The sequence below is a fragment of the Homalodisca vitripennis genome, chromosome 6, assembly GCF_021130785.1.
Source record: "Homalodisca vitripennis isolate AUS2020 chromosome 6, UT_GWSS_2.1, whole genome shotgun sequence".
Classification (NCBI taxonomy): Eukaryota; Metazoa; Arthropoda; class Insecta; order Hemiptera; family Cicadellidae; genus Homalodisca; species Homalodisca vitripennis.
In genome coordinates, this window is record NC_060212.1 from 85,618,829 (window position 1) to 85,630,110 (window position 11,282).

Below are 11,282 nucleotides of genomic sequence, written 5' to 3' on the forward strand. Positions count from 1 at the left end.
AAAAAACTTTATGGTTTACAAAATATGAATTAATAAAAAATCTGTCCAAACTATCTAACTGTATCATGTAGTAAGCAATCTTACTAATCTTAATAAACTTAGTAAAATGAAACTTCTGGAAAGAATAAATTATTCCAGACCTCTTCCTAAATTGTTATTTTAGTAAAGTTGTATAATTCAAATAATATGAACCATATACCATAGTAAGAATTATGCTGGTACATGTTTCATATTACTTACACAACTTCACTAAAGATAAAAAATTCAGTATGAGTTCTGAAATAATTTTTTATATCCTGAATTTTATTTACTCAATTACTCTATTTATCTAAATTAGTCCTTATACAATATTAATAAAACACCATGTACCACCGGTTTGATTTCTTCTTCTCCTCCGCTGGCTGTTTGATGGGTCTTCGAGCACTTCGAGGCAGGGGTAGCCTAGACACGGGAGGAGTGGGTGGGGTGGCAACACTGCGACTCTCCACCTCTTTCTTGAGCTGTGCGAAGCGGTTCAGTTCATACTCCACAATCTCCAGACACAACGATCCTACCTGTACATCGTGACAGTGGAACATTAGAGATTATTTACCAGCTTATTTTAATGTAAAATGGATTATATATGACTCTGATATTGTGAAAAACTTTATAGTTTTAAAAGTCAATTGAAACTCATGTTAAGCTCAACAAGCATCAAAATCACAGAAAATGTATTATTACCTTCTCTTTCACATTGAACTTCCTAGAATTTACGTTATAGGCTCCAAGAGAACAAAGTTAGGACTATATTTATAACTCAAGACTATACTTAATGCAAATATTTTGTCACCAATAACAATATTTAACTGTACAATTAAATTACATTTTTCAATCGTATACTTTTTTGACGAGATCATATTTTTTTCATTTAAATCTGGCCTCAGCACAACATTAAACTTTAGGTAATAATAAAATTTCTTGTTATCAAACAAGAAAACTATTTTTAAAGATCGCTCACTACCAGACTCTACAACAAAATACCACAGGAGCTCATGTCTGAGGAAGAGTCCAATCCTTCAGAAATAAGACCAAGGAATGTTTTAGAATAGTGTTGTTTAAAGAAATATATTTTTTTGCCTGTTAAAACAATGTACTAAGTGTAATGGAGAGACATTTATCTAATGGCACTCTAAGTTACTCTACAGAGTGTCCCATAACTCTCTGGGCAACGATATATCACATTATTGCTTATGTCCAGATTGTAGCATTTGCTACATAGGGCAATTTAAAATGTATTTATTAAATATTGTTGGGAAAAAAATCAATTATTAATGTCAAAAATATATATACAAAAAATCATGTAATTCCTCAAGAAAGGGGATGTAGGAAATTAGAGCAAGACAGCAGGAGTTTCTGGTAGTCTACTTTATTAACAGGTTTACAGTGAGATTTGACTTTTGTTCTCTCTGACCTTGTGATTAGATAGTTAGAGGCCAATCAAAGGCGTCACTTACAGTTAGCTGGTTAGTGGAAGGGGTCAGTATAAAAACCTTCAACACGCGCTTCTCTGCGTCTTTTGAGTATCTTTTTACAGTTAATTGTTGGTAGTTTTTGTTTAACTTGTAACCCTACCAGTCTGCGGATTATTGTATTATTTTGATACAAAAGGGAAATAAGAAGATTTGAATTCACTTAATAATTAATGCAAGTTTTCAAGAGAGTACAAGTTTTTACAAGTATTGTTCAAAGTAAAGTATTCAAGTTTGAAATTATTTGAAAGTAACTTGTAATAAAATTTAATATACAACATTCAGAGTAATTTTTATTCAACAAGAAATAAAGTTTTTAGTAAATATTTTTGGATGAAACATAGTTAAATTACAATTTAAACTATGAGACTGTACAGGTTGTGACAAAAGTGGAATTGTTCAGGAAGTTTTTAGTTCAGTTTTATTTAACCTTATTTATAATTAAGAAAAGTTCATTATATTTTGAATTAAATTATAAATTTTATTTTATTTAAATTTTATAACAAAGTTACATTTTTAGTTTCATTTTATTCTTGAAACAAGAAGTTAACTTTAATTTAATTTATGTTATATGAAAGAAGCAAACCTTTTTTTGAGAAAACTTTTACAACAAAAGTGGATGTGTAAGCTTTTGTGAATTAAATTTAAATATCTAACAGTACACATATTGTTCTTTTAAGTGCACTTTAATTTGAAATTAATGAATTGCTTATTGATAAACAATTTTTTAAAGTGATTTGAGAAAGTATTATCCTGTCTATCTACCCTAATAAATATAATTAATTCTTTTTTTAACTGGTTATTTAAGTGTTATTAACAGCCAAATACATTTCACCATATGAACATGTGTCTCCTGTGCTTAGTTTTCTATCTGTTTGTCTGAATGAACCTGTTTTTTTTTATAAAAAAATAAATATCTTGAAAACTAATTAATTAAATCCAAAATATTTATGATAACAAGGCTAGTTATGACAAGTATATTATGATATTATCTTTAATCATTTCAAAATGGTGGTCATTAAAACTTTTTAACTTCGAATATCTTTAAAACCAGCAATTTTACTAAGTAATAACAAGAATAACTAGTAATTAACCTTGCTACCATAAAAATTTGACCCAAATTTAGAAGGATTTAATTCATTAGTTTTTAAGATATTAATTGTGTTATTAAAAACACAAACAAACAGATAAGAAACTAAGTACCAGAGACCCATGTTCATATATAGTGAAATGTTTTTGTCTTGACCCGGCAATAGTGTGATATACGTATGAGCAGAAAGTTATGAAACACTCTGTATATTTAGAAATCAAGACTATAATTAATGCTAACACTTTATTACTGATAACAATAATTTAACTAGATAATAATAATTTGTAACTTAAAAACATATTTTTTACTTATTTATATTATCATTATTAGTGTTCATTGTTATATAGTTTTAAAAAGTCACAATAGAGGACACTTTAATAGTACAGTATTCTTACGACGTACCTTGTACTGTTGGATGATGGGATGAAACTGGCTGAAAGTAGAGAAACAGAAGAATGTATAAACAATGTTTGTACTCAGCTCCAGATTCTTCTTCCAGTCTTCTCTTAATACTCGAGCGAGGGCACTAAGCACAGCATCTGAAATAAAACAAAAACTGTTACACATTTTAAAGACTGCAAATTATATTAATTCGAATTTTTTAGTTTATTCCAAAAGTGATGTTGCAGAATTTTAAACAGGATGTCTGAATCATTATTTATAACTGAGAAAATGAAATTTTATTAAATTCACAAAGTTAGATCATTGCTGCAACTTCTGTGCTTACAATCAAAAACAAAAAGACTTGATGTCTACTGACCGCTGTTTGCTAAATCTTCCAGGTTGTTGGGATCCTTGGCCAATTCCGAGTATGAGTGCTGACCCTCTGGTCTTATCAGGTAGATCCTCGTAGAGCAGTTCCATGTAGCTCTCTATCATTGTGAAGCTGGCAGGCTGACCGCTGGGTGTGGGGGCAGGTGATGGGCTTTCAGATCCAGAATCCTTCTCCGTCCAGCTTTCCACACTTTCTAACAACCAATGGACAATTTTAACAGAACTACATCACTAGAGAAACTTTCAAGAATAAAACAGCCATCCCTTTGAAGAGGATTCATAGTACTTGTACTACGATCGGAAATTCATATTATGTGCCTATTTATTAAAGTCACAGTGTTGTATTTTGAACTTCATCTCGTACCTGTAAATGCATTATCTTTCCGACTCTGCAAGTAGTAAATCAGATGTTCCACTTCTGCTGTTTTCGACGGATGGATTAGTGTGCACTTTTGAACTACTTCTCGGGCCAATGCAGCACAGTCTGTTCCAACATCCAGCCTCTTGAGGCGAATTATCTTTTGGCATTCCTGTAGATATATTTCACTCAGTATTAATATTGTTAGAGAAAAAAGTAATCATTCAGTAGTACACACACGAAAAGTTAGTACTTAGCCTTTATGGTATACTCCAAAATAAAACATTTTCAAAGTTAAAATACCAAATAAAGATTTTCAAGTTGAAAATACAGATTCTTTTCCTTTAGTCATAAACTTTATACATAATATACATGAATAATACAAATAAAGGTATACCTAATTACACTAAATTTACAAAACCAAAAATCTCTGTTTACACTATTAGATTACAAATGTTAAGCTCAGCTCCATTTCCATTTATTGTAGTGTCAGAAATCTGACACTGTCACAGACTTGACTCCTGAAATCTGGAGTCCATGTCTGTCTGAAGAGATCTAAAATAAGTCGGTGATAAATAAGCTTAAAACAAACTTTTTACACTCTTTCGATATTAGAGACGCCTAGACTGCAATATCAAGTGTAAACTACATGAAGAGGTTTTCTCATTGTTTCATCAAGTGCAAAATTGAGTGCACTACAATGTTTTAGACACAATCCCAAAGCATTGCAGAGTAACCGAGTTTTTCACACAGTGTCAGATTTCAGATGCTGCATTACGCTGAAAGTAAATTGGAGCTGAACTCAACATTCACATTAAGTTGGCCCTCCGCAACAAGGCTGCGTTATGTGTAAAAAACTATTACACAGATTTACTAATATGCCAGGAAAGTATAAACATCCCACTGCTAAAGTAGCTGTAACTCTTATTTTTCAACAACCAATTTACATAAATAGGATACTGTTTGAGCTGATTAGCACTACATTTTTACAAGTAAAACCCCTGTGTGCATCACCCAAAAAAAAAAAACACCACTTAAAATTGATATGAGTACCATATGTTAATGCTAAATTGATATGATAAAATGTAAGCAATTTTAATATAAAATACAAGGGTTATTCAATAAGTAACAAGACAAATTACTACTAAAATGGTTTATTACAAGTAGCAACACTTATAAACACTCTCCCCCATCTTTCTACTAATTTTTACATACCCTTGACATAACAATTTTTTGGGTTGATCTCAAAGTCACTTTTGCACCTGATTTTTGACCTCTTCATTGAATTAAAAATGTTTTCTTCGTAGACAGTCTTTAAGAGATCAAAACCCATAGAAGTCTAATGGGGTGAGGTCAAGGCTGTAAGGGGTGTAGAAGGATCTCGCAACCCAGTTTCTGAAGTTTGTGTTTCGTCTGCTGTTCCGTATGTGACGGGCATTGTCATGAAGCAATATCACGCCTTCATTTAAGAGTCTGCGGCATTTCATTCGGATGGCAGGTTTTATCTTGTTTCCATCATGTCACTGTAATGCTGGCTATTGATTGTTCTTGTGCTTTCAAGAAAATCATAATAAATCGGCATCTGAAAATCCCAGAATACTGAAAGCATGACTTTACTTGCAGATGGCTGGGTCCTGAAGTTTTTGCGAGTGGGAAAAGTTATATGCTCCTACTCAAGGCTCTGTTATTTTGACTATGGCTCTTATAGGTGGATCCATGTTTCATCACACGTTAAAATAATTTACAAAAAAACTTATCCTTCAGTTGAAACTTGATTTTTCAGCTGTTGTCTGATTTGAAGCCGGGTTTCTTTGTCCGTAAGTTGTCTGGGCAACCATCTTATGCAGGTTTTCTTGTAATGCAGCTTGTTGTGAATAATTTTATGGATAGTTCCAACACTCACATTTATTTTTACACTTATCAGTTCAACAGTGATAAGCCTATTGTCCCAAAATTAATGCATCAATCCAAGATTCCAGAGAGGAAGTCTCAACTTCGACTGGTCGTCCACTACATTACTTGTCAAAAACTTTTGTATGGCCACTTTGAAATTGTTCTACCCATTTGTAAACATTTGATCGATTAAAATGTTTACAATGTCTACTGTAAGATATCTCTGTACACTTTTAACATTCTTTCATGGCAATTGATCTCGTTACTTATTGAATGAATCTTGTATCATATAAACGGATTTACAAATCATGTGTTTATTTACAATAATGTACATTGTATTGCAACTTAAATAAATAATAAATTACTGACTCTAAAAAATTATTTTCAAGGTTTTTGAAACAATTGATCTATACCTTTTTCTCGCTGACCATTGGTTCCCCACATTCTCCAAGAATGATTGCTTCCAATTCATAGTTTACAATTAGTGCAGACTCTGTAGGATGCACATCAATGGAGCCTGATCTTACTCTCCTGTAACAGTTTAAATCAAATCATTGTAACCACTACTTTTACCACTTACTCTTTGAGGACCAAATGTTTTTACAAGCTGGAATTGAACAGTACCAGACTTTTCTGTGTTTAATTTCCCATTAAATTATATATTTTATTTACATTTTTATTTTATTTGTTTCAACCCTTAAAAGATGCTTTGTACTTTTAAAATCAAATTATTTACTATATTTGCTGAAAGAATATTTAATTGTTATTCTGAAAGTCTGAACAATTATTAATAATTGTATACTGTTATTGTGCAAATTTAAGAATTTAGTTAATCAAATATAATACTAAAATAACTCACAGTTTACTTTCTAGAGTTCACTATATATTTTTGTTCACTATACATCAGTTTTCAAGATGTTTGTTTTTTTGTTAAGTTTTTTTTATTATTTAAATTACTTTTGCCTGTCACCTGTTTTAATTTTACCGTTTGATTAAGGGTTGTGGTTCCTTTATTATTTATAACATTACGTAATTGTTTAAACTATTTTTATTAATATGAAACATGTGACTTTTATTTTAGTGTTTTAGATATATTGATATCTATCGATATTTCTGTTATTCATATCTGAAGTAGGCCTATTTATGATTGTAATAAGCAATATAAAAACCGTGTCTGCTTCTCATACTCTGTCCCAATAGCATACCGCCCTACCAAAGAACCAACCGCCCTACCCAAGAGCCTACTACCCAAACTGAGGGCACAACATGAACCTAAGACGAACCTGAGAGCTAACTGCCATACCCAAAGGTTTATCTCCCTACCCAACAATCTACTGCCTTATCCTAGAGCTCAACGCCGTACTCAATTTACTACCTTTTTGGGAGAATGTACGGGTAGCTTTAATAAGCGGCCTGCACTCATTATTCGGTTATTTTTAACGAATGAATTGATTGTTTTTATCCGAATGAATACAACAATTTTCAAACATATGATTTCAACTTAGTTATAGTATTTTTTATATAAACAATAAACAGCAAGAAGTAATGAACTGTTGGATAATTTATAAATGGTGATCAATATGAGGAAATTATGTAAGTACATGTGGGTTTGGCTCCTGGTTTATACATGGGGAGAATACTTTCCTCCATTTCACAAAGTGGTTGCTCACTGCTATCCGGGCAGGCTGTAAGTATTCAAACGTTTTTCTTATATGTAGGCCATAGGCTAGTTGGTTTGGGTAAACTTTAATAAGCAGCCTACACTTGTTATTCGATTGCTAGTATCGAATGGTCAGATTGTTTTTATCCGAAGGAAAATTTGATATTACAATTTATTTCACTTAGCATATGATTTCAATTTATTAGTTATAGTAATTTTAATGTAAATAAACAACAAGAAGTAACTAATATTTTGAGACTTTGACAATGGCGATGAATATGAGGAAAATATGCAAGATATTTCTCACAAGTGACGAGATTTGTTTAAGTAGCTTCAACATGTGGGTTTGGCTCCTGGTATCACTTGGGGAGAATTCTTTCCTCCATTTCAAAAAAGCAGTTACTTATTGATATCAAGCTAGGCAAGTTATAAATATTGTAAGGTTTCTTTGATATCTAAGTCTAGGTCGTAGTTGTTTTGTAATGTTACTATAAAATTTATGTATTTAAAATTGTAATGTACAAGATTCTTCTTGTAACGGTAATTAATTATAACTCTTATTGTGTATGATTTTTACATACATCGAAGTTGGATAAAATATAGAATTGTTCAAAAACAGCAATTGAATAACGAGTGTAGGCCGCTTATTAAAGTCTCCCTGTTCGTTTTGTTATTTTGTAATGTTATTGTTAACTTTTTTTATTAAAATTGTAATGTATTATTCTTCTTTTTAATATTTTATAACTACTGATACCTACGATTATTATACAATATCAAAGCTTCTTAATATATATATATATATATATAAAATCCTTCGATAATGACAATCGAGTAATGAGTGTTAGTGTAGGCCACTTATTAAAGCCTCCCTAAAAGTACATTTTTATTTCTTAACATTTACCTAATTTTTAGGTCAATTAATACAGTAATGAGAAAGAAATTCAACTAAATTGAATTACCTCTTGATGTACCTAGCATCTTCTGGTTGCATACTTCAGAAAAACAGTCCTACAATAAAATTATACTTCCACCATTTATTTCAAGATGTATTTTTTAAAGAATTAAACTATAACCTTAATACCAAAAAATATTGAGTATGATTCTTACAAACTTGAGCATTTACCGTAATTAAAATTTGGAATTTTACAAATGACAGCATTAGTAGTAGTAAACAAGATTTATCAGCTGATATTGACAATTGAAAATTTTGATTCCAAAACAATTTTAGATTAACCAGTAGCAGACTTACTTTCAACAGACCCGCGACAAAAACAAAGCATGAGATGTTAATATCAATTATACAGTAAAAAAATAGCAGGCGAGTTTTATGAAAAGTTAGTTAAATTGTTTCTGAATTAAATACTATTTAATTTGTAATTGTGTTGGTTTTTCGTTCTTTCATGTGTAATGATGTACTTTTTAACACTTTTAAATACTAACAACTTGGTTCCACCTTTTTATATTTGTTATCATTGTTCAATGTGTAATCCTATAATTATTCAAACATAAACATAACCCAGGCCTCCTGTGATTTGTAAAATATTAATTGGAACTCCAAACTGCATACAGATTACTATTAGTGCCGATACATCACTGTTAAACATTAATGATTCTGATTAAAGGCGGTGGTTTCGTCACTCTAAATAAAGAAAATCGACATATTCAAGTAGCATAGTTTAACCTCAGAAATCCGTTCTGGGCGCTGATCAAACGTGTAGACAAAATAGAGGTTTTTCCTATGAGAACCTGCGTTGGGAAAATGACAATACAGCCAAAGTTGAAATGAATGGCAACACCACTATTGACACCCATTCTTAGCAGAAAAAATGCCACATATTTTTTTTCACGATTAGAATAACCATCAAGAAATAGCTAAAATATTATGAGTGTGCTCAACCAAAAACGGAAGGTTACAAATCGTTTAAGATTGACCTACTTGAGAATGAGTTCACCACTGTTTTATCATATGCTGTTTGCCAGCGGGAACTTTAGTGAAAGAGTTAAAGGCCGAGTGACCAGATTAAGTAATAGTTAGCCTAGGTTTAGAGTTTTTAGGCAATGTGGAAAACAAGACTTGAGGTTATTTGAGGTAATGACTTTTTCTGAGCACCTTTAATTTATGTCAACTTAGTATTATGGTTGTCTCCTGGGGTTGCTGACAATTCTCATGTTTTTATGGACCTCAGGAACATGCGTAGGGAGGACAATTTATCTGTGACTAACCACTCAACCATCGTATATCGCCCTAGAACGGAGGCTTAAATCATTATTGTGATACATATATTGAATTTAATGTACTAGAATGAAATATAGTGGTGGCTCTCCTGAGTACTGGCTCATTGTTGTACGAGTCCCTCAGGAGAAAGGGTAAAAGAGCTACTGTGGATCCCATTATGAATGCTAGCAACCCAAGCAGAGCGGCCTGAAAAGCTATGAACAAGGATGTTGGTATAGCTCAGGAGCAACTGCATATTGACGCACCCGATGAGTTCAATTCTTACAATTCTTAGAATATAGCTAACAATATAGAAAGTGTTCAGTAGCCTTGTTAAATAAATTCTCCAAAATGGTTCAATCTAATCTCTTAATCATTCAAAATTCGACTATTCTTAATTAGATTTTACTAGCTATATTCGAACCTCAATTCTGGAACTGGTGAAAACTTTCAGATTGTCAAACTTTCTACTTACACAAGGTTTTCAAACGGACTGAAAACACATATGTTTTTGACGTGACAACGTCTTAAATTAGGTTGCGGCTCGGAGTCACTCATGAAAAAGTGTAACGCCCGGTAACGTTACGATGCCCGTCCAGTGGGTCTGCCGCACGGGATCCGCACGGGATAAAGCAGATAACTGTGGGTCCGCCGCACGGGATAAAGCAGATAACTATGTTTATTCGTGAAAATGTGGAGTGCTTAGATTCGTCATTTACAACAACTACAACAATAAAGGTAAATAATTGTACACTGATATTTCATTATCGTAAACTATGATTGATTGATTAATTGTTAGATTGACACAAAAGTTGAGAAACTGAGTTTATAGGTTATGTCATACTATTGACAAATGTTGATAGTGTTAAGTAAATTATTAGTTTAAATCACTCTGCAATCAATCGTAATTCAGTCGATTGAGAAGAAACAGCGCGTATTGCTAGTCAAAACATTTAAAATAACAAATTATAACCTCTAACCTGTCATAACAGTGCGACCAAACAAACGAACTAAACCGACCAATCACCACGCGCGGAGTTAGAATTTAACTGTGTTTAGCAAGAAATTTCAAATTCCAATTTTACTAAATGTTTTATTCAACTTTACCATTTACAATAACAAATTTTAATTAATTTCAAATTATGTACAATGTTTTAGTAAACAAAATATATTTCTATAGTTAAAATTTGTGCAATTCTTATTTTCATTCAATTCCTTGTTCCTATTGTGCAATTTAATAATATTCATATCAATAAATATTCTACCGAGAAAAAGACGTTGTCACGTAAAATCTTCGCCCGTAAAACCGACTTTACAGGCAACCATAATTTTTTATTTATATAACAAAAATTTATAATGTTAGAAACAAGGGTAAATATTTAATAAACTGTGAATTTTACGTTCTGTATTACTAAGCTGTAACAATCAACTCAAACAATAATTTAGTTTATTAAAATTAATTTTATAGTAATGTATAATTACATAATATCATCGAAGATAAACAGTTTGAACTGTTTACTGCCTTTATCTATAGTAAACTTTCGAGAATACTACAGCCATTGGTATTTACAGAATAGTGTTATATTTTTATATGCAAGGTAGCAACAATACCTGTCAGAACTTTTTAATTGATGAATATTTTCAAACATCCATCGGGGAATGCCATAACATAAACAGAAGTTTTGGCAGTTACAAAAGAACTTTTCTTCACCCCAGAATTGGTGGGTGGGGGAAACTCAAACATGTAAATGGGAAAACCCATCAAGTAGAATATTAAATTAAAG

The 11,282-nt window shown here is 31.6% G+C and overlaps 1 protein-coding gene across 1 annotated transcript; it reads right to left on the reverse strand.

Annotated features, from left to right (window-relative positions):
• Window positions 1-350: 350 nt before the first annotated feature.
• Window positions 351-8,500, reverse strand: LOC124365454 (kinesin-associated protein 3-like). Its single transcript, XM_046821435.1, is given in 7 exon segments — window positions 351-554; window positions 3,001-3,137; window positions 3,359-3,404; window positions 3,406-3,566; window positions 3,737-3,902; window positions 6,037-6,154; window positions 8,243-8,500. Coding segments are annotated over 7 exon segments (864 nt in total). The 5' UTR covers window positions 8,275-8,500.
• Window positions 8,501-11,282: the final 2,782 nt, after the last annotated feature.